The 19068-nt window shown below is 38.1% G+C and overlaps 3 protein-coding genes across 9 annotated transcripts in view; 1 reads left to right on the top strand and 2 right to left on the bottom strand.

The window, feature by feature from the left end:
• LOC136713885 (sperm-associated antigen 1) overlaps positions 1 to 3032 on the bottom strand; it is a 29981-nt gene extending 26949 nt beyond the window's left edge. For 3 of the 6 annotated variants that reach the window (XM_066691118.1, XM_066691120.1, XM_066691121.1), the window contains exons 1-4: positions 2896 to 3032; positions 1980 to 2201; positions 1497 to 1656; positions 723 to 839 (exon numbers count right to left, since the gene is read on the bottom strand). In XM_066691118.1, the coding sequence (XP_066547215.1) occupies positions 723 to 839; positions 1497 to 1656; positions 1980 to 2143 (441 nt within the window). In that variant the 5' untranslated portion in view covers positions 2144 to 2201; positions 2896 to 3032. Of the gene's footprint in view, positions 1 to 722; positions 840 to 1496; positions 1657 to 1979; positions 2379 to 2895 lie in introns of those variants that run through there. The other 3 variants (XM_066691123.1, XM_066691122.1, XM_066691119.1) reach the window with 3 other exon arrangements.
• Positions 3033 to 9225: 6193 nt separating this feature from the next.
• Positions 9226 to 11517, bottom strand: polr2k (RNA polymerase II, I and III subunit K). Its single transcript, XM_066691134.1, has 4 exons — positions 11429 to 11517; positions 10987 to 11059; positions 10461 to 10553; positions 9226 to 9895 (listed from the first exon to the last, which is right to left on the bottom strand). The coding sequence occupies exons 2-4, from the start codon at positions 11045 to 11047 to the stop codon at positions 9873 to 9875; spliced, it is 177 nt and encodes a 58-aa protein (XP_066547231.1). The 5' UTR covers positions 11048 to 11059; positions 11429 to 11517; the 3' UTR covers positions 9226 to 9872.
• Positions 11518 to 12153: 636 nt separating this feature from the next.
• On the top strand, positions 12154 to 18053 carry fbxo43 (F-box protein 43). 2 transcript variants are annotated; one of them, XM_066691152.1, is made up of 5 exons: positions 12154 to 12285; positions 14435 to 15945; positions 16248 to 16347; positions 16671 to 16850; positions 17509 to 18053. In XM_066691152.1, the coding sequence occupies exons 2-5, from the start codon at positions 14489 to 14491 to the stop codon at positions 17755 to 17757; spliced, it is 1986 nt and encodes a 661-aa protein (XP_066547249.1). In that variant the 5' UTR covers positions 12154 to 12285; positions 14435 to 14488; the 3' UTR covers positions 17758 to 18053. The 2 variants fall into 2 exon arrangements, with proteins under 2 accessions (XP_066547249.1, XP_066547250.1); XM_066691153.1 differs by lacking the exon at positions 12154 to 12285 and adding an exon at positions 13229 to 13436.
• Positions 18054 to 19068: the final 1015 nt, after the last annotated feature.

Raw genomic sequence — 19068 nt, 5'->3', positions numbered from 1 at the left:
AGTTCCAATTTGGTCTCATTTGACCACAACCAATTTTGCCACATTTTTGTAGGATTTCTCAGATGCTTTGTTTTTTAGTAATGGCTTCCATCTGGCCACCCTACCATACAGGCTAGTTTTGTGAAGTGTTCTGGATATTGTTGATACATCTCCTTGGCTCTTTCAAAGTTGCCATTGGCCTCACAGTGGCATCCCTGACTAGTCTCCTTCTTTCCCAGCTGCTCAGTTTGGAGGGACAACCTGATATAGACAGTGTCTGGGTGATACAACGCACCATCCATTTCTTGATGACTGAGTAGACACAGGCATACAAAGAAATTTATATATTTTTTTGTACGCTTCAACTCGGTCTGTGCTTTTCAATTACATTATTCCTGACTTGCTTTTAAAGCTCCTTGGTCTTCATGGTCGAGTCTTTGCTTGAAATTCATTACCAAACCATTGACCAAACAATCTCACAGAGACCAGTGTCTTTATTCTGAGAACATGAGAACCACTATTATTGCACACAGACAAAGACCATTCAACTAATTGTGTGGCTCAGTAAGGTCATTTTGGGCACCTGAATGTCATGTTTGCAAGCTACAATTAAAGCAACAAAATGTGAAACTGTGAGAGGGTCTGAATACTTTTGCTAGGCACTGTATATACATACAAAAGTCAGGCTAAATAGTGCTTACAATTACTGTGGTGTATGTAGTAATCAACAGACATCATTTTACCTGTGTTAAAGGAACAGAGAAATTTGACCCACGCACCGGTGGCACGTTTTCTACATCTTCCAAAACAACCAGGTGTTTAAGTTCAGCTTCATTCTGTTTAACTTCATTTGTCCAATTCTGTCAAGAATGCAACAGAAAAGAGTATTTTATTAGACCGTGGATGTGCAGATTTTTCATATATTTACTCTAATTATAAGTGTTAATAGCTTTGAAAAATGATGTAACCTACTTCGTAGTATATGTTAAACCTACATTCCACTATAAGACTATACTATTTTGCTTAATTTAAAAATAAACTAGCTGATAAATCTATTACATATAAGTCTAGACACTTGCACTTACACAGTATAGTATACGATTGGTAACTGACTTTGCAGCCACTACTAGTAACATATTTTTACAAAATATCTGTCCCCACTATGCAGGAGGACAATACTAAAACAGCAGCTTAATGAATGGGTATGCCATGTGGGATTTATTTTTTTAATTATTATTTTTGTTAAACCCGGTGACACAGTCGTTTGCAGTAACTATGCATTACTGTAGATACTATTTGTTCAAAACAACACATTTAGTATCAAACAATTTTGAGCATTTTCACTTGCATTAGCTAGATATTCTCCTACTTAAGTACTGAACTTCTGGACAAGCAATCCCACAACAGTCTTAAGAGGAGACAGATCATTAGGATGCACACCAAACTGTAGATCTCCTTTGAAAATAGGCTCCTTAACTTACAAACCCAGACAGCGAGGCTCACTTCTCTTCCCGTACCTTTAAATCGTTGGCGATTTCTGACCACTCTTCTGAGGAAAAGCTGGCTGCTGTAGCTGGAGGCTGATCTTTCCGAAGAGTTCGGCTTCTGGGATCCAGCTTTTCGATGTGCTTCTCACAGAACTCGGTGAGATGAGGGTATAACCCTTCCTCACCAGACCTCCAATACAAACCAGGTGGGAAAGGCCACACTTAGAAATTCTCCATTACTTCAGCAAAGATGCACAACAGGTTCAAAGAAGACTAAACTTAACTTCATCTTGCAGAGTTTGAACATTCAAAGGCACTCCCTACCAATCCATTACTAGTATTGTTATTTATTAATATTTTAAAAAATAATCTACAGGCCTTTACTAAGCAAATAATGCGTATGTGGCATAAAAATACCAAGTCTGCCAAAATCCACTCAAAAGCATTGCAGTTCTTGAAATAATAAATTTTTAGTTAAAATAATAATTTTAGATTATAATATTGGCAATTTACCTTAACACTCTCAGTATCCTTTCCAGATACTTCACGTCAGTGCAATACTCTATGAAAGCGTAGTCCAAATGATCCACGGGAATTGGGCAGTTTTTTGTCACTCCCCGATCCAACAGCGAGGAAATCTGCTCAGCACTCATGGCTGCTAAATTGAACTTATGCATATAACATTAATGTGAATAGTGATTTCAATATGCATTTATAAAAACAATGTCTGCGTACCTGTAAATAAATAACACCCGATGAAACAAGTATAGTAAACCCCTGACACTCCAAAATAACGACGAAAATAATCATTACAGCAGTAACAAAAGTAATAGTTTCAATGTGTTGTAAGGCATTTACACCTTAGAAAACGAACTCCTTGTGATCATCCCTTCGCAATGAAAATTACAATAGAAGATGAAAACATAACCTCAAAAAGTAGTTTATACAAAATCACCTACGTCGCCTTGGATAACTGGGCGTCTTCATCATTTTTATCATTCAAATTGAGAAACTTAATTTGCTTTCTCACTACCTGACAAAGGCAGAATGTTCTAGAATCAGACGTAGTGTCAGGTGCGAGGCATGCAGTTAATCAGCATGCTCTTTATAACATCGGTACAAATATATGAATATACATTTTTTTAATTATATTTTCGTCAGTAGTAAAGTGACGAAAATGTGTGCAGAGAAAGTGCCTCCACGAATGTAAACTCCTTCGAAAGTGAGATTAGATGCACATTTGCACCGGCGTTATTTTCAGCAAACGAATAAAAAAAAAAGGCAGATATACTTCTGTATTTCATCCAGTGGGTTTTAAAAAGAGAGAGACTGTTTTGCATTATGTTTAAAATAATTGCATAACACTTAGGGTCATCTAAGATTGCAAATGCAATGTTGCTAGTTAACAATATATTTGAAAATAACTTACCAAAACAGATTGAGTAGTACCGTCACCTTAGTTAAAACTGAATGTATACCGTTGGTGTTTAATTATGCCTATACTCTTGGTCTCAGAAGTAAAACTAACCGAAGGCGGCCATGGAGTGCGGTGCGCTGCCATGGACACCGTAGCGCTTGGTCAGCCTCATAATAAACTGCAGTTTGTGTCATTATTTACCCTCACATGTGACAAAGGAGTTTTGTAATGGGGCGGGGGGTTAAAACTAGTTATACAGCAATGTGTTAGTGCTATTGCGTTTGAATAAGGAAATATGAAATAATCATTAAAAAACATAAATCAATATTTGTATTGAATAAGAGCATTAAATAATTCGATAGTGATCCCTGTCCTCTCACGTGCTAGTGGGGCTGGGGGTACTTCCCTGGCCAGGCTGTAGGGTCTCCATTTGGGTCTTCTGTGGGTTAATGAGGGAATAATTCTGTGTACAGTTCTCCTCCAGCCATCTCTCCTCCACCTGAGACAAAGAGACACACCTGCGATACCACTGATCAACACTGCCCATCTTTCACCTGCCCCACCGTACCTCTGCATTGACTATGGAGACACAAGGGCCACAGGAAAGTCCCTGGCCTTCTCCAGGGCTGCACTGCCAGAATGTCCCTGTGAGTTTTCCATCTGACTGCAACCTCCCCTTCCCCATGGCCTCAGCACCTCTCTGTTTACGAGGACACATGGCAGAGGATGGGGAGGCAACAGAGGGATGAGGCCAGTCCCTCTTCAGGATAATTCTGTGGGGGAACGATTCCCAGAAGACCGTGTTGCCACGGTTGGTTTTCTTGGAATAAGTAATGGAGGTGGAGTAACCCTGCAGCCGAGGCCATAGTATCCATCACAACAGCGCTCTGCCCAGTGCTGAAATGGTTTTCAAACAAAATTAATTAATTTCCCTCTAGCTATATGAGAGGAACAGAAATAAATTTTACCTGTATGTACCCATGTACAATTAAAAATATATTTGGAGGTGTCACTAAGTCTTAAAGTTGAAGATTTTCACCCTTATTTAGATCATCTTTATAAATAGAATATTGTCAATACTTAACAAGAAAATGTAGAAAGACTTTTTTTTTGGGTTTTAGAATATAAATTAAATTACAAGAATGTAAGTGCTGGTTTTAGTTTCTCTGATTGCAGAATAAATTAGTTAACTTAGTTAACTATGATTAATGTTCTAGAACATGGCATTACAATATGAAAATTCTATAACCTATTGTTTCCATAGAAACCAGATAATAAATTCAGGAATGTATTCTGGATTTACCAGCAAAGTACAACAAAAAAATAATGTCTTATGAAAAGAGAAAAACTGATAGCACTATGCTTTCTTGTCTTTGAACATACATATTAAATATTTCTGACAAAATGAATAAGGTAAACTGGTGACAAAGTATTAAATTTTCCCATAGTTCATTTGTATAATTTCATCTCCAACAGAAGATGCCATTGTAGGCCACAATTTCTGTTACTCTGACATAACTTCAGGCAAATTAATTAATTTTGTTTGAAAACCATTCCAGCACTGGGCAGAGCACTGTTGTGATGGATACTATGGCCTCGGCCTGCAGGGTTATGTAATTTTTGTAGGATCACTGGGGTGCTTTGTTGCAAACTCCATGTGGGCTTTGAGACAGAGGCCTGAATTTAGGTTTTCTGCACCAAAGGTTTTGAATAGTTATGCAATCATGACTTTTCCAATATTATTTCATATTAAGTCTCTATTTACTTTCTTGTTTTGCTGTGTGGAATAGGTTGTGTGTTAGCATTGTACAAATGTCATGACTGCAAGCTTTAAAGCAACAAAATGTGAAAACTGAGAGGGTCTGAATACTGTTGCATGTTATGTAACTTGTTAGAGGCCTGAAGAGAATATGCTAAATTATTTGTTTGAAAGCTCTTTTATTCAGTTCAGTGATTTGCATGTTTGCTGTGGAGCACTAAATTAATTCTAAGCTAAATTATTAAGGGAAGAAAAGTCTATGAAAGAATACTGATTTAAGAAGCTGTTTGAATTACCTTGTTTCAGGTATACAGGGTTATTTTGAGACTTTAACAAATTGTTACATTTTATTAGTTAAATGTTTGCAATATAGACATTAGCATGATCAAAGTCACTTTTCAAAACATGACTGACTACTACTTCTACATAGACTACTACTACATCTGTTCACTCTCAATTTGCAGGTTCCCAAAACATTCTTCAACGATGACTTTAAGGCTGTGTCCTGCCAAGTGTCACCCTGTCAAGAAGCAAGGCATATGCAGTCAGGAAGATTGTGCCTTTGAGTTTTGTATGGAGTGCTTGTGTGCATTCCATGGGTCCAAAGAGTGTGGGAGCCGGTCTGGAAAACGATAACCCATATTCAAATTCTTTCTTATGAATGAAGGTAGGAATGTATGTAGGTAGTTGCAGTTGCCACACTGCTGATTGTAAGTCATGGCAATCAATTGAATAAGATTAAATTGAATTGAATTGAGCGAGTGAGGAGGGGGACTTGGACAGTGCACTATGCACCTCCTTTAATAATTGGGTTGAAAAATGCAGACCTGCCTGTCCACCAGCCTGCCAGCCAGCCAGCCACGGCAGCTAGTCTGACAGATTGACTGACTGAGCATATAAATGCTGGTCACTGTGATGTCATCGCTGATCCGCCAATGAGGTGAGAGAGACAGGGAGGGAGGAACAGTGCATGTAAACCAATCAGCTATAACATTATGACCACTGACAGGTGAAGTGAAAACACTGATCTCGTTATCATGTCACCTGTCAGTGGGTGGGATATATTATACAGCAAGTGAACATTTTGTCCTCAAAGTTGATGTGTTAGAAGCAGGAAAAATGGGCAAGCGTAAGGATCTGAGCGACTTTGACAAGGGCCAAATTTTGATGGCTAGACGACTGGGTCAGAGCATCTCCAAAACTGCAGCTCTTGTGGGGTGTTCCTGGTCTGCAGTGGTCAGTACTTATCAAAAGTGGTCCAAGGAAGGAAAAAGTGGTGAACCGGCGACAGGGTCATGGGCGGCCAAGGCTCATTGATGCACGTGGGGAGCGAAGGCTGGCCCGTGTGGTCCGATCCAACAGACGAGCTACTGTAGCTCAAATTGCTGAAAAAGTTCATGCTGGTTCTAATAGAAAGGTGTCAGAACACACAGTGCATCGCAGTTTGTTGCGTATGGGGCTGCGTGGCCGCAGACCAGTCAGGGTGCCCATGCTGACCCCTGTCCACTGCCAAAAGCGCCTACAATGGGCACGTGAGCATCAGAACTGGACCACCGAGCAATGGAAGAAGGTGCCCTGGTCTGATGAATCACGTTTTCATTTACATCACGTGTATGGCCGGGTGCGTGTGCATCGCTTACCTGGAGAACACATGGCACCAGGATGCACTATGGGAAGAAGGCAAGCCGGCGGAGGCAGTGTGATGCTTTGGGCAATGTTCTGCTGGGAAACCTTGGGTCCTGCCATTCATGTGGATGTTACTTTCACACGTACCATCTACCTAAGCATTGTTGCAGACCATGTACACCCTTTCATGGAAACAGTATTCCCTGATGGCATTGGCCTTTTTCAGCAGGATAATGCACCCTGCCACAAAGCAAAAATGGTTCAGGAATGGTTTGAGGAATACAACAATGAGTTCAAGGTGTTGACTTGGCCTCCAAATTCCCCAGATCTCATTCCAATCGAGCATCTGTGGGATGTGCTGGACAAACAGTCCGATCCATGGAGGCCCCACCTCACAACTTACAGAACTTAAAGGATCTGCTGCTAACATCTTGGTGCCAGATACCACAGCACACCTTCAGAGGTCTAGTGGAGTCCATGCCACGACTGGTCAGGGCTGTTTTGGCGGCAAAAGGGGGACCTACACAATATTAGGCAAGTGGTCATAATGTTATGGCTGATCGGTGTATGTGCTCTTTGATGTCATCGCTGGCTCGTCTACAATGGGTGAAAGAGATAGTGTAGAGCGAGAAGGAAAAATACACTGATATGTTTTATACTGAGATTTAGACTTTAATTATTCATATTCTGTTAGTTTTGTCTTTATTATGTATGTAGGTAGGACGGAGTGAACACACAGCTTATTGTAAGTCATGGCAATCAACTCTCTTGAATTGAATTGAAGTGAAGTGAATTAAGGGAGTGAGGAGGGGGACTGGAGCAGTATACTATTCACCTCCTTTATTTATTGGGTTGAAAACTGTAGTGCAGACCTGCCTGTCAGCCAGCTAGCCAATCAACCAAACAGCCAAGCCAGCTAGCATGATGACTGACAGAATGAATGATTGACTGACTGAGCATATAAATGGTGGTCACTGTGATGTCATCACTGATCTGCCAATCAGGTGAGAGATAGAGGGAGGGCGGGACAGAGAATGTATGTGCTCTGTGGTGTCATCCCTGACTGGGCTACAATTGATGAGTCAGATAGTAAAGAGAGAGAAGGACAGATATACTGGTAGTATTCAATTTCAGATTTTGTTTTCTCTTTTGTATGTAGGTAGGAATGAGTGGCCACACAGATGATTGTAAGTCATGGCAATAAACTCTCTTGAATTGAAGTCAAGTGAATTGAATTGAATTGAATTGAGCTGAGTTCAATTGAATTGAGGGAGTGAGGAGGGGAACTGGGACAGTGCACTATGCACCTTCTCTATTTTTTGGGTTTAAAAAGGCAGTGCAGACCTGCCTGTCCGCCCGCCAGCCAGCCAGCCAGCCAGCCAGCCACCCAAGACTGCTAGCATGACTGACTGACTGACTGACTGAGCATATAAATGCTGGTCACTGTGATGTCATCGCTGATCTGCCAATGAGGTGAGAGAGACAGGGAGGGAGGGACATTGCATGTATGTGCTCTGTGATGTCATCACTGACTGGGCTACAATGGGTGAAAGAGTGTAGTGCGAGAAGTAGAAATAGACTGGTATGTTTTTTATTGAGATTGTTTTTAATATATGATGAATGTAGGTAGGAATGTAGGAATGTAGGAATGTAGCAGTGCACACACTGCTGATTGTAAGTCATGACAATAAAGTCTCTTGAATTGAATTGAATTGAATTGAGGGAGTGAGGGGGGGGCTGGGGCAGTGCACTATGCACCTCATTTAATTATTGGGTTTAAAAATGCAGTGCAGACCTGCCTGTCAGCCAGCCAGCCAAACACCCAAGCCAGCTAGCCTGACTGACTGACTGACGGCCGAGAATGTAAATGCTGGTCACTGTGATGACTGTTATATTTGTCTCTATTATGTATGCAGGTAGGAAGTAATGGACACACAGGTGATTGTAAGTCATGGCAATAAAGTCTCTTGAATTAAATTGAATTGATTTGAATTGAATTGAAGGAGGGAGGGGGAATGAGGGAGTGTGCTCTGCACCCCCTTTAATTTGGGGGTTGAAAAATGCAGTGCAGACGAAACTGTCAGCCTGCCAGCCAAGCCAGCTAGCCTGACTGACTGACTGAGGATATAAATGCTGGTCAGTGGGAGGGAGGGACAGAGCATGTATGTGCTCTGTGGTGTCATCCCTGACTAGGCTACAATTTATGAGTTTGATAGTAAAGAGAGAGAAGGAGAGATAGACTGGTAGTATTCAATTTCAGATTTTGTTTTCTCTATTTTGTATGTAGGTAGGAATGAGTGGCCACACAGCTGATTGTAATTCATGGCAATAAACTCTCTTGAAGTGAAGTGAAGTGAATGAAATTTAGTTGAGTTGAATTGAATTGAGGGACTAAGGAGGGGGACTGGGGCAGTGCGCTATGCACCTCCTTTAATTATTGGGTTGAAAAATGCAGTGCAGACCTGCCTATGAGCCAGCCAGCCAGCCTGACTGACTGACAGATTGAGGATATAAAAGCAGGTTACTGTGATGTCATCTTTGATATGCCAATGAGGTGAGAGAGAGAGAGAGAGAGAGAGAGAGAGAGAGAGAGAGAGAGGGAGGGACGGACAGAACATGTTTGTGCTCTGTGATGTCATCGCTGACTCGGCTGTAATGGGTGAATGAGAAAGTGGTGAGAGACAAGGAAATATAGAATTGTACATTATGTATGTAGGTAGGTAGGAAGCATTTTGAATGGGGTAGCAGAGGGAGGGCACAGACCCATTTAAGGGGGGCGAATCGATGTAAGGTGGAATTTTTCAATACAATTATGATGGTTCAACAGTTTAAATGATTCAGTACCAGGTCTGGTACATTTCTCTATTCAAATTAAATTAAATTCCAAAAGTCTTAATACAGTGTTTGCAAGGTTAGACTTATTTGTAAGCCACCCTTAGAAATAAGAATATTGGGACTCAAATTATTCATTTAATGTTCATTTACAAATGATAATGGAGAAAGTGTAAAGAAATTAGAAATAACAATTAAAATATACATACAATAACCCAAACCCCAGCAGCTCAATGACTCAATGATTCAAACTCTTAATGGCTCTGTGCTCGAGGGCTAACTCTAAAACCCCCACCCCGATACGGCGACATACAGTATGTACTAGTGTACATGGAAATCTCTGCACCTGCTGCACAACAGAAAAATGTGAGTTTCCAGAGGTCCAGTCACATCCTATTCCATAACAACACAGCACTCACAACTAACACAACACAATTCCAGAGATATAGGCAACATCAGTTTCACTACTATTATAGTAGTCAGCTCTACTAACAGTGAGACATCTTTGCTGGATTTCAACACTGTTCTCAACTTACTATTACAACATTAAGAGGAAATATGTAATTTCACACCCAAAAAAGTAACATCATAATAAACATACAGAAGAGTTTGGTGGTTTTGTTATTTTTATTACAAACCTATTCAATAATTTACATTCCTGTTAGGAGCACTGGGTAATGACTACGTGTAAACCAAATCTGAATATACAAAAAAAGGAACACAAAAGAAAAAGTAAATTAATCTTCTGTAGAGATCCATTAGACAGGAGAATTCACCGGGCATCAAACACAACCACTGGAGTTGGAGCAGTTAAGTTATGAAAACTTTACCAATAGAAGAAATTAGAGTATTCCAAACATCATGACAGATTAAACACTGTGATATATCAACATTAAATCACACTTATGGAAAAGGCTTGAATTTAATGTAGATTTTGTTGAAAAGTAAAAGTATCATATTAAACCAGATTATGAAATCAAAAAGAACCTACCATTATGTAGTGAAATCAAAAATACTGTTTGTATTAGAAAAAAAAAGTGTTAATTCAACCATAAGTTTAACTATCAAGAATATTGTGTATTTCAGTTTGTATATTGCTACAATATGGATTATAATTCTTGAAATACAGTATATAAAAGAGTAAACTCTTTTCATCATTCACTTATTGACATCTATTGTTTTTATCTTTCAGTTAAAAACAGTCTTCTTATAATAATAAGTATTGTAGTTTTTACGCAACACATTAACGCCTAAAAGATTGTGACCATTTTCAAGATTATGTGAGAAAGGTTTCAGGAACTCTGCATATCTGTCAACCAAACTGAAATTTGTTGATGTTTTTGTTTTAACAAAAGGATACGTCTTTTTGTCCTTTTCTTATACATTATCCTGTAGCCACATTCTCTGCATCTGATTGGGTCCCTCGCTTTAATTTCATTTTCTGTATGGCATTCTGTCAAAAGAAACCAAAAACAAACCAACAAAAACATTAACGTCATTCAGAGCAAGTTACGAATTTTAATAACGCATAATGCATCCCCTACAAACTAAACTATTTTCTGTGATAACATAATACCTTGTACATCTATTTACACATTTAACCCAACTCCAATCGGATTTAAAACCTCTTTACAGGGACGACATAAAAAATAAATTAAAAGGTATGGGTAATGCTGTTAATCTTCAGGGAATAGCACGGAAGCCAGCATTTTCTTAAAATTCTGAAAATGTATCTTCAGTAGTACACTGCGCACAAGCTGAAATATATAAAATGCAATACCGATACCTACCGACCCTATATTTACAATAGGATTTATGAGCCCAGAAATTAAGTATTATACGTAAACGCGTTTTATTTTTTTCTTTGCAATCAGCACACATATTACCTCCACAAATATAAATCATGGGTTGCTGTTTTGGAGGTTGAACATCTTTCTGTGGATCCATGTTTATACTGGGCTAAAACGAAGGAAAACACTATTAACAATATGTCACAAAGGCCAACATTTCACGTAAAATGCATACACGAACATAATCCATAGTAAAACATTCATACACTAAAGGCATGTGTTGACAGTTTCTAATTCTGTCCTCACTTATAACGAGTATTAACTTTATTGTAAAATGTTTGGCAACGTGTTTAAAGCATTTTAATAAATACAAAATACACGCCTTGAACAATAGTAAAAGGAAACAGGTGATGCCTATAATCTAACTCAATTGAAAGAAAAAAAACTTTAAAATATATAAAAAGCTATATCTTTGGAACGGACGCATAACTATTATTATCTATTTAATTTGTATTATATATTATTACAGTACACTCACCACAGCTCCCCGTGTTCAGACCAAGAAATGTAAAGCGCAGGCGCAGTCTGTTGCTTGCGTGCAGTACAATGGAAGCACGGATTGGTCCACAATAAACTCTCTGCCAATTGGCTAGATATTAGGAACTTGAAAACTCTTGTTGCGTTTGTGTAGCGCAGATTTCCGCAGTCCTGCGCAGTTCTGCGCTGCTCCACCTATGGGATCAGTGGAATTCTGCAGATCTGTACAAAACTGAGGAAATCTGCGGTACACGACCGCGACCTCTGTTATCCTTGAATAAACGCATTATTATTATTATTATTATTATTATTATTATTATTATTATTATTATTATTATTATTATATAATAATAATAATAATAATAATAATAATAATAATAATAATAATAATAATATTTGTTAATATGAAATATAATAGTCGAGAATTAGCTTTCAGATTTTATAAATTCGAGAGACATAAAGGGTATTTTAAAATAGGCTGAGTAACAATATTTGCGTTTTTAACAATATTTTGTAATCCAGTATTATAAGCATTGACTGAATTTTTACCAATGTCACTTTGTATTGCGCTTATATTTTGTAAGTCTGCTAATAAATAAATAATAATAATGATAGTTAATGGTTCCTCTTTTTGAAAAATACGGTAATCGATTGCAGGCCCACATACGTTAAGTACTACGGTAAAGGTTCAGCCACAGGTTTTATGTTGACCAATCACAGATTAAGTAACGAAATTTGAACGTGCATATGTTTCGCTTCACCAGGGGGGAGTTCCGCTGTGTTTTTAATTAAGATGGAGTAGGTTTTATACTAGCGCACTGTTTTTTCATCCCACTGACATTTTTCTTACAAGCCTCTGTAAGTAAACTTTTTTTTTTGTCATTTTAGTTAACTATTATATAGGCCTATGCAACGGGCAGATGTGTCATAATGGCATTTAATGTAAAGTAAACCGAAAACGGGATTCATTGGAAGATTACAGCCAAATGGAATAAGTCGTTTAGAAAAAGTATTCGCTTCGTCGTGACAGTTTAAATTCAATTAAGACATTGTAGCTGTGTTTTCCCAGACAAAAACAGGAGAGGCGTGGTTTTAGTTGTACCCACCTATGACAGTCGGTTTTCTTTAACTTAGTGTAAATCCTTCAGCCTTTTTTTTGTTTGTTTGTTTACCAAACGTGATGCTGATGCTACACCGCTTAAGTTAAATGTGATGAGAAGGATCTGATATCTTCAGGTATACCCAGTTTTAAGATTAATTAGTGGTGGCTTTAATTCTCCAGCATTCAATTGACATGTATGTATGTATGTATGTATGTATGTCCCGATATCAAATAGCCAAACTGCGTCATTGTTCAGTAAGCAGCCGCCTTGTGCTGCTACTTTAATCAAGTCTGCGACAAAATAAGACAAACGGGAATTAACTTCAGCCTGCAAACAAAATTGTTCAGCTAGTGCTTTCATTTAATTATATATAATGTGTGTATGCATGTATTGAACATCATGGCGGGCTCGGCTGGCTTGTGTTCGGTATTTGATAAACAACGTTTGCGCTTTAACACTAGGGATTTAAATGCCTTGGTTTCCATGCTGTCTGTAGCCATTCACAGTGCAGTTTGCAAAAGTCAGGGGAAGCCAGCGTTGACGGCAGCTGGAGGAGCAGGAGGAGGGCTCTCGGCAAGGCGGTCTTTTCGTCTTGTTTGTGCGGGCGAATAAAACTCCCTGTGTTTCTATGGGCGCAAAATTCAAACGTACACCAGGGAAGGTTTACCTGAAGCCACATCCACAATATCCACAGCAACGGCAGCCCCGTGCGAGCTTGCTATTGCCCGTTTGCAGGCTGAATCTGAAAACCCAGCTCTGCATATAACCTCCAACATCTGCACCTCAACACACGGAGCACCACGCTTTTTATAGTTTTAACATGTATTCCGTTTAATCTTGCATTCAAAACCACGCGAAAGGGTTCAGCCAAAGACTGACTCCGCTCTCTCCTTTATGGTATATTAGGTAGGGAAATTCTTATAATTTTAATTGTCAATGTAGATAAATATTAAGCTTAAGTATGTTTATTGGTTATTATTTAGTTGACTGTTCTTCTACAACATCTCACATTGTGGTTAGCTAAATAAACGTAATCACAAGTAGCAGATAATGTATACAGAAATACCATGTAGTACAATATTCAGCAGATGAAGCCAACTGTATTTGCTTTATAAACCTATATATATTTAAGATTATTATTTATTTGCAAGTGTATTGCTGGGTATCCAATAGGTTTGCGACCGCATCGGACATGACTGCAGCTAAACCTTAAAGCTTGAAGATTAAACGATTTCTCTACATAAACAATATTTAAAGCTTAATTAAATATATGCTGTGGAGATGAGTTAAACCTAATGCTTTCGAGTTAATTCAAAAGTATGGAAATTGTAGTCTCGACTAATAACTTGGTATTTAATTCAAGTACATTGTCACGTACTACATTTTCTACCAACAAGATAATGACCGTTTGATCATTTCTTTAAGTAAACTATTGTGCAAAGGACACTTTTCCAGAAATGTGACTTCTCCTTGTATTTTAGACTTTAGATTACAGGTCTCTGTATTGAGGTGTTTAAATATTGTAGGCTGCATGTCTATTGTAAGACAAGTTTTAATCATCTTTGTGCAGTTGATCCTGTTAATAATACAGATGTGAAAGTTAAAAAGATACCCTCACATTGGAATAAATGCTCCCATCTTTTCAACTTTCAAATTTCTCATTCTACTCAGCACCTGGACCAAGCTTATTTGGATGTGTGTACACTACCTTTCAAAAATACAGATTCAACCAATTTGTTTAAAATGTGTATAATTATGTATGCGTGTTTAATATTTGCAATAGTTTTAGACTTGCATGTTGTTCACAAAAAGTAGTTTAATCTACATCAAACCATTATTTTGAAATTGTAACATGTCTTAAAGCTTACAGTTATTGCATATCTTTTTTTTTTTTTTTTTTGCAGTGGAATTTGAGTTGGTTTGCAATCTGCCTGGTCACAACAGGTCCTGGGAGAGGAATGGATCAGGGTTTCAGCTCAAAGATTCTCTTTCCGGGCTTAAAGCACAGACATTCAGGATCTTCTCAGGACAGTGGATACAATGAATCGCTGGACACCTCAAAGCTGGAGATGGCTGAAGCCAAAGATGGCGTGCACAAACCTACCTCGGAACACAATTCCCCTCAGGTGTTAATTGAAAATTTGAGGCAGAAATTCTCAAGTTTGTCATCCATCACATCCGAAAAAGACAGACTGAAGGATTCAGACAGATGTTCAGAAAAAGAGCACAAGAAAGAAAACATTATTTCTTCTAGTTTTTGTGAAACCCCTAGAGTATCCAAAAAAGATGCTTCATTACGAAGGCGTCTGCTTTTGTGTAAAGCTGCCACAGGTGGCAGCATAGGTTATACAAGAACATCTGAGAAGGACTTGATATCTTCAGGTATGCCCAGTTTTGAAGAGGATTATTCTAGTGAAGGCTATGATTCTCCAGACAATAAATGTTTTGAAGCTTTAGCTACTAGCACTTTGAAAGCTGAAGAACTGGCTTCTTCATGCAGGAAAAGACGTCTGATGTTCTCCCAGATGAGAACTTCAACACTGGAGGATGAAAAGAAAACAAGCATCCAACCACCTGAATGCTCCATCAAAGAGCTGCTTGGAACACAAGGAGACCTTGATGAAAGCATCATTTCTTGTTTCTCTGATGAGCATCTTGCTTCAGAGACACTTGAGACTCCACGTCACTGTAAGCTTTCTGAATCTATGAAGGAGAACTTTCAAACTCCTGTAAGCAGCTTTGCTACAAAAGTTTGTGAAAATGTGTCAGTCTTGAGCACTCCATCATTGACGCCAATTATAAAATTGGACACCTCAACAACTGAAGATAGCGGATTCAACTCTATAGGTTTGGATAAATCAAATGATTCATTTGTTGACCATGATGGTTCATTTCAGGAGATGGTCCAGCCAGTCAGAAGAAAGGAAACCTCCAAAGTTTTGGATGTGAAAAGAAAATCCAGACTAGAGAGGCTCCGCAGGCTCTCCACACTTAGAGAGGGGGGTTCGCAGTCTGAGGAAGAGGCCAATGTTGTTGGATCTTCCACTGAAGATATAAAATTAAATTTTAAATGCCAAACTTTTATCTCTGAAGATGATGAACTGTTTTTAAATGAAACCCAAAATGATGAGGGAATTTTAAACCTTGAGGATTTTTCAAGAACGCCTGCTTTACAGGCTGTTCATGCAATGTGCCAAAGGAGTGCGAGAAAGTTGCCTGAGCAAATCAGCTTGGAGGACTTGTTGGGGATTTCTGAAGGGTCTGAGCCATTTCGGACTACAATGCCTTTGGATGGACTGATAGGAAGGAAAATGGGGTTGAAAAAACTTGACATCCTTGCAGAACTCAACCGTAGGAACCTGAGGCATGTTTTAGCAATAATATTACATTTGCTCTCTTCAGAAGATATATACAGGTATGTGACTGCCACTTCATGGGTTAAAATGCAACTTTCCATTGCCTTTAAAATCCTATAAAGATATGTAGTTTTAATGGGCATTGTTAAAGTATTGCACATGTGTGTACTAATGTAATGTATTCAAATATTTTACCAGTTAGTCAAATCTGAAATATTAACCTAGGCCAATATTTAAAGTATAATCCATTAATAATGCTCTACATTTATATATACTCTATGTATTTGAGCTGCTCATGTGACAACCACTGCATTTTATTTATTTATTTATGTATGTATGTATGTATGTATTTTTTAAACAGATTTGGCCAGGTTTCTGATGTTTGGGATACAATTATTTTTCAAAACAAAATAATACAGAGAAGACGACAGTTGTACTTGAAGGATCTGAAAATAGCTGAGGTATGATATTTGATTTTCATTTAATAAGGGTAATTCAGGCTCCCTCCACAATACATTCGCCATCCTGGTTTTTATTATATATAACATACTTAATATTTTATTTGTGTTTATGAAGCAATCTGTTACACTTTAGATCCCACAAAGGTAACCCAAACCACAACCTAACTACCATCCCCCCCATCAACACTCACATGTTTTAGGAAATGCATGCTTTATACAGAAACAGAAAATCAGCAAATGTCATTTTCAATTATCTTTTAAGGTTCTTCTCTTAAGGCAAACGGGGCCTTTCTTTCTAAAATTATTTTTCCCTGCAATTTTAGCAAGGGAGTGTGGCCCATGTTCTGGATGCAGAAACGAGGTTAAATCTCCAAAGTCGGTCTGCTCTGAAGTCTGTACAAGCACAAGCTAAGACCCCCATTACTCCAGGATCCAATAGCTGGCCTTTCACACAAGCTGGGCGCAAGAGTGTGCGTTCTAGTAAACAAGATGATTTTTTAAAGGTGAGTGTTATATTAAACTTCATTTTTCAAAAATCCAACAAGGACCAAAAAGGCACAGTACCCTAAAATCGACAAACATACCAAACGTGTATCTTCATTTATGTACCAACAGTTGTTGGTACAAACAGTTGTTTGATCAAAATTGATCAAATTGGTCAGATTTGGCAATATGGGCATGTATGTATGGGCATGGACAGATGGGCCTGCATTTTAGGTTTGCTGCACCAAAGGTTTTGAGTAATTATCCAGTGATGACTTTTTGCTTTGAATGTGTGGATTATGAATTAGTGTCATGACTGTGAGCTGTAAAGCAACAATGTGAAAACTGAGGGTCTGAATACTTTTGCAAGGCATTTTATGTAAGCAAATATGCTTAATTTGTTTGAAAGCTGTTCTGTTCTGTTTGCTGTGGATCACTGAATTAATTCTAAACTAAATTATTAAGGGAAGACAAGTCTGAATTAATACTGATTTAAGAAGGTTTGAATTGCCTTGTTTCAGGTATACAGCGTTCTGTCAAGACTTGTACATTAAACACTTTTACAATAAGTTTTTAATCTTATTAGTCAAATGTTTGCAATATAGAAATTGGTTATGATCAAAGTCTCTTTTCAAAGGACACCAACTACTACTTTATGTGTTCACTCTTACTTTGCAGGTTGCCAAAACGCTCTTCAACGATGAGTCTCTAAGACCATGTCCAAGGTGCCAGAGTCCTGCCAAATGTCACCCTGTCAAGAAGCAAGGCGTATGCAGTCGGGAAGATTGTGCCTTTGACTTTTGTATGGAGTGCTTGTGTGCATTCCATGGGTCCAAAGAGTGTGGGAGCCGGTCTGGAAAACGTCGACCCAAAAAGGAGGTTCTGCCAGGAAGTGCCCAGAGCAAGCGCAACTTAAAAAGATTGTAAATCTATAACAGTAGGACTCTTATAAAGAAACTTGACCCAAAGATTTAACCTTTTATTTTATTTTGTAACATGTCTTGTAATTATGGATTTCTAAACATTTCTAATATGCACTAGAACCTCACAATAATGGTTTTCAAATTTGCTACTTAACAATACTTTCTTTTGTACATAGTTTGATGTACTGTATAAAACTGTAAACCTAACATTGGTGTTTTTTGTATATAGCTTTTATTTAATGACTGTACAGTTGATTCTTTTACAGCTTCTTTTAATAAAGTTGGTTTTAATCACCTTGAGTTATGTCAAAATTGCTCAGAAAATAGTTCTCTCCATCTTTATTTTATAAGTAGGTAGATTTCCTTTAAACCATCTACTGTTTCTTCCAAATGCACTCCATTGCATTTTTACTCTTTAGATTTCTTCCCTAATATCTTGGTGTGTGCTGATTTGTTGTCCAAAGTATATGTAACTTTTGACCTATCGGTGTATCCGGTGATCTACTTTAACAAAACTGTTAAACATTACTTATGTTTTACTCTGGTTCATTTAAGTCCGCTCTTCTAGACTTTGAAATTGAAGCTGCATGTGATTTTGCAAATGTGACAGTCATCGACAAAGCATAAATTGTTCAAATATGCGGTTTAACTCGAGTCCTTTTTCTTCCCAGTCCAAAGTCTTGAACACTTCAAGAGTTGCTGTGCACAGTTTGAGATTGTCTCCTTGACATACTCCTTTAGAAATCTTGATCAATGCATACAATGAGTGCTCATTTATGGCTGTGAAACCTGGTCACTTAATGCAACAAATTTATACAAAAGGAGCATGGAAAGATTGACATTTTGGAGCTATTGAATGAATACCAGGAGATTAAACAAGACCTAAAAGAACACCACCTAAAAGATGGGGAAGATGAAATCCTAAACTTTGCTGGTCTGAGAAGTAAAAGAAGCTGTAGATTATAGTAAGTGGAAAAATCTTGGGGAGGCCTTCATTCAGAAGTGGATTGATATAGGCTCATGGTGGATGGGGTTTATATAAACTTTATGTATGTATGTTTCTAATTATATTTTAATTGTGTAAGTTCAACAAAGGAATTTCACTTGTTTGTTTATTGAAAGTGGCATTCGCCTATAATAAAGTTTTAGAGAAGAATTTAGGGAGAAAGCCTTTTAAAGTTGGAGTTTGTGAGCCGCTTTTGAGATTATTTTCAGGTCCAGACTGAGCAAACAGTGCCGCCTACTGGTCAAACATTTTCCTTAGTACCGTTCTTTTTGTTTGTTAATGTTCTAAATCTTGTAGAAGTGGGCACTG

The sequence above is a fragment of the Amia ocellicauda genome, chromosome 18, assembly GCF_036373705.1.
Source record: "Amia ocellicauda isolate fAmiCal2 chromosome 18, fAmiCal2.hap1, whole genome shotgun sequence".
Lineage (NCBI taxonomy): Eukaryota > Metazoa > Chordata > Actinopteri > Amiiformes > Amiidae > Amia > Amia ocellicauda.
This window is presented reverse-complemented; position numbering and strand designations above follow the sequence as displayed.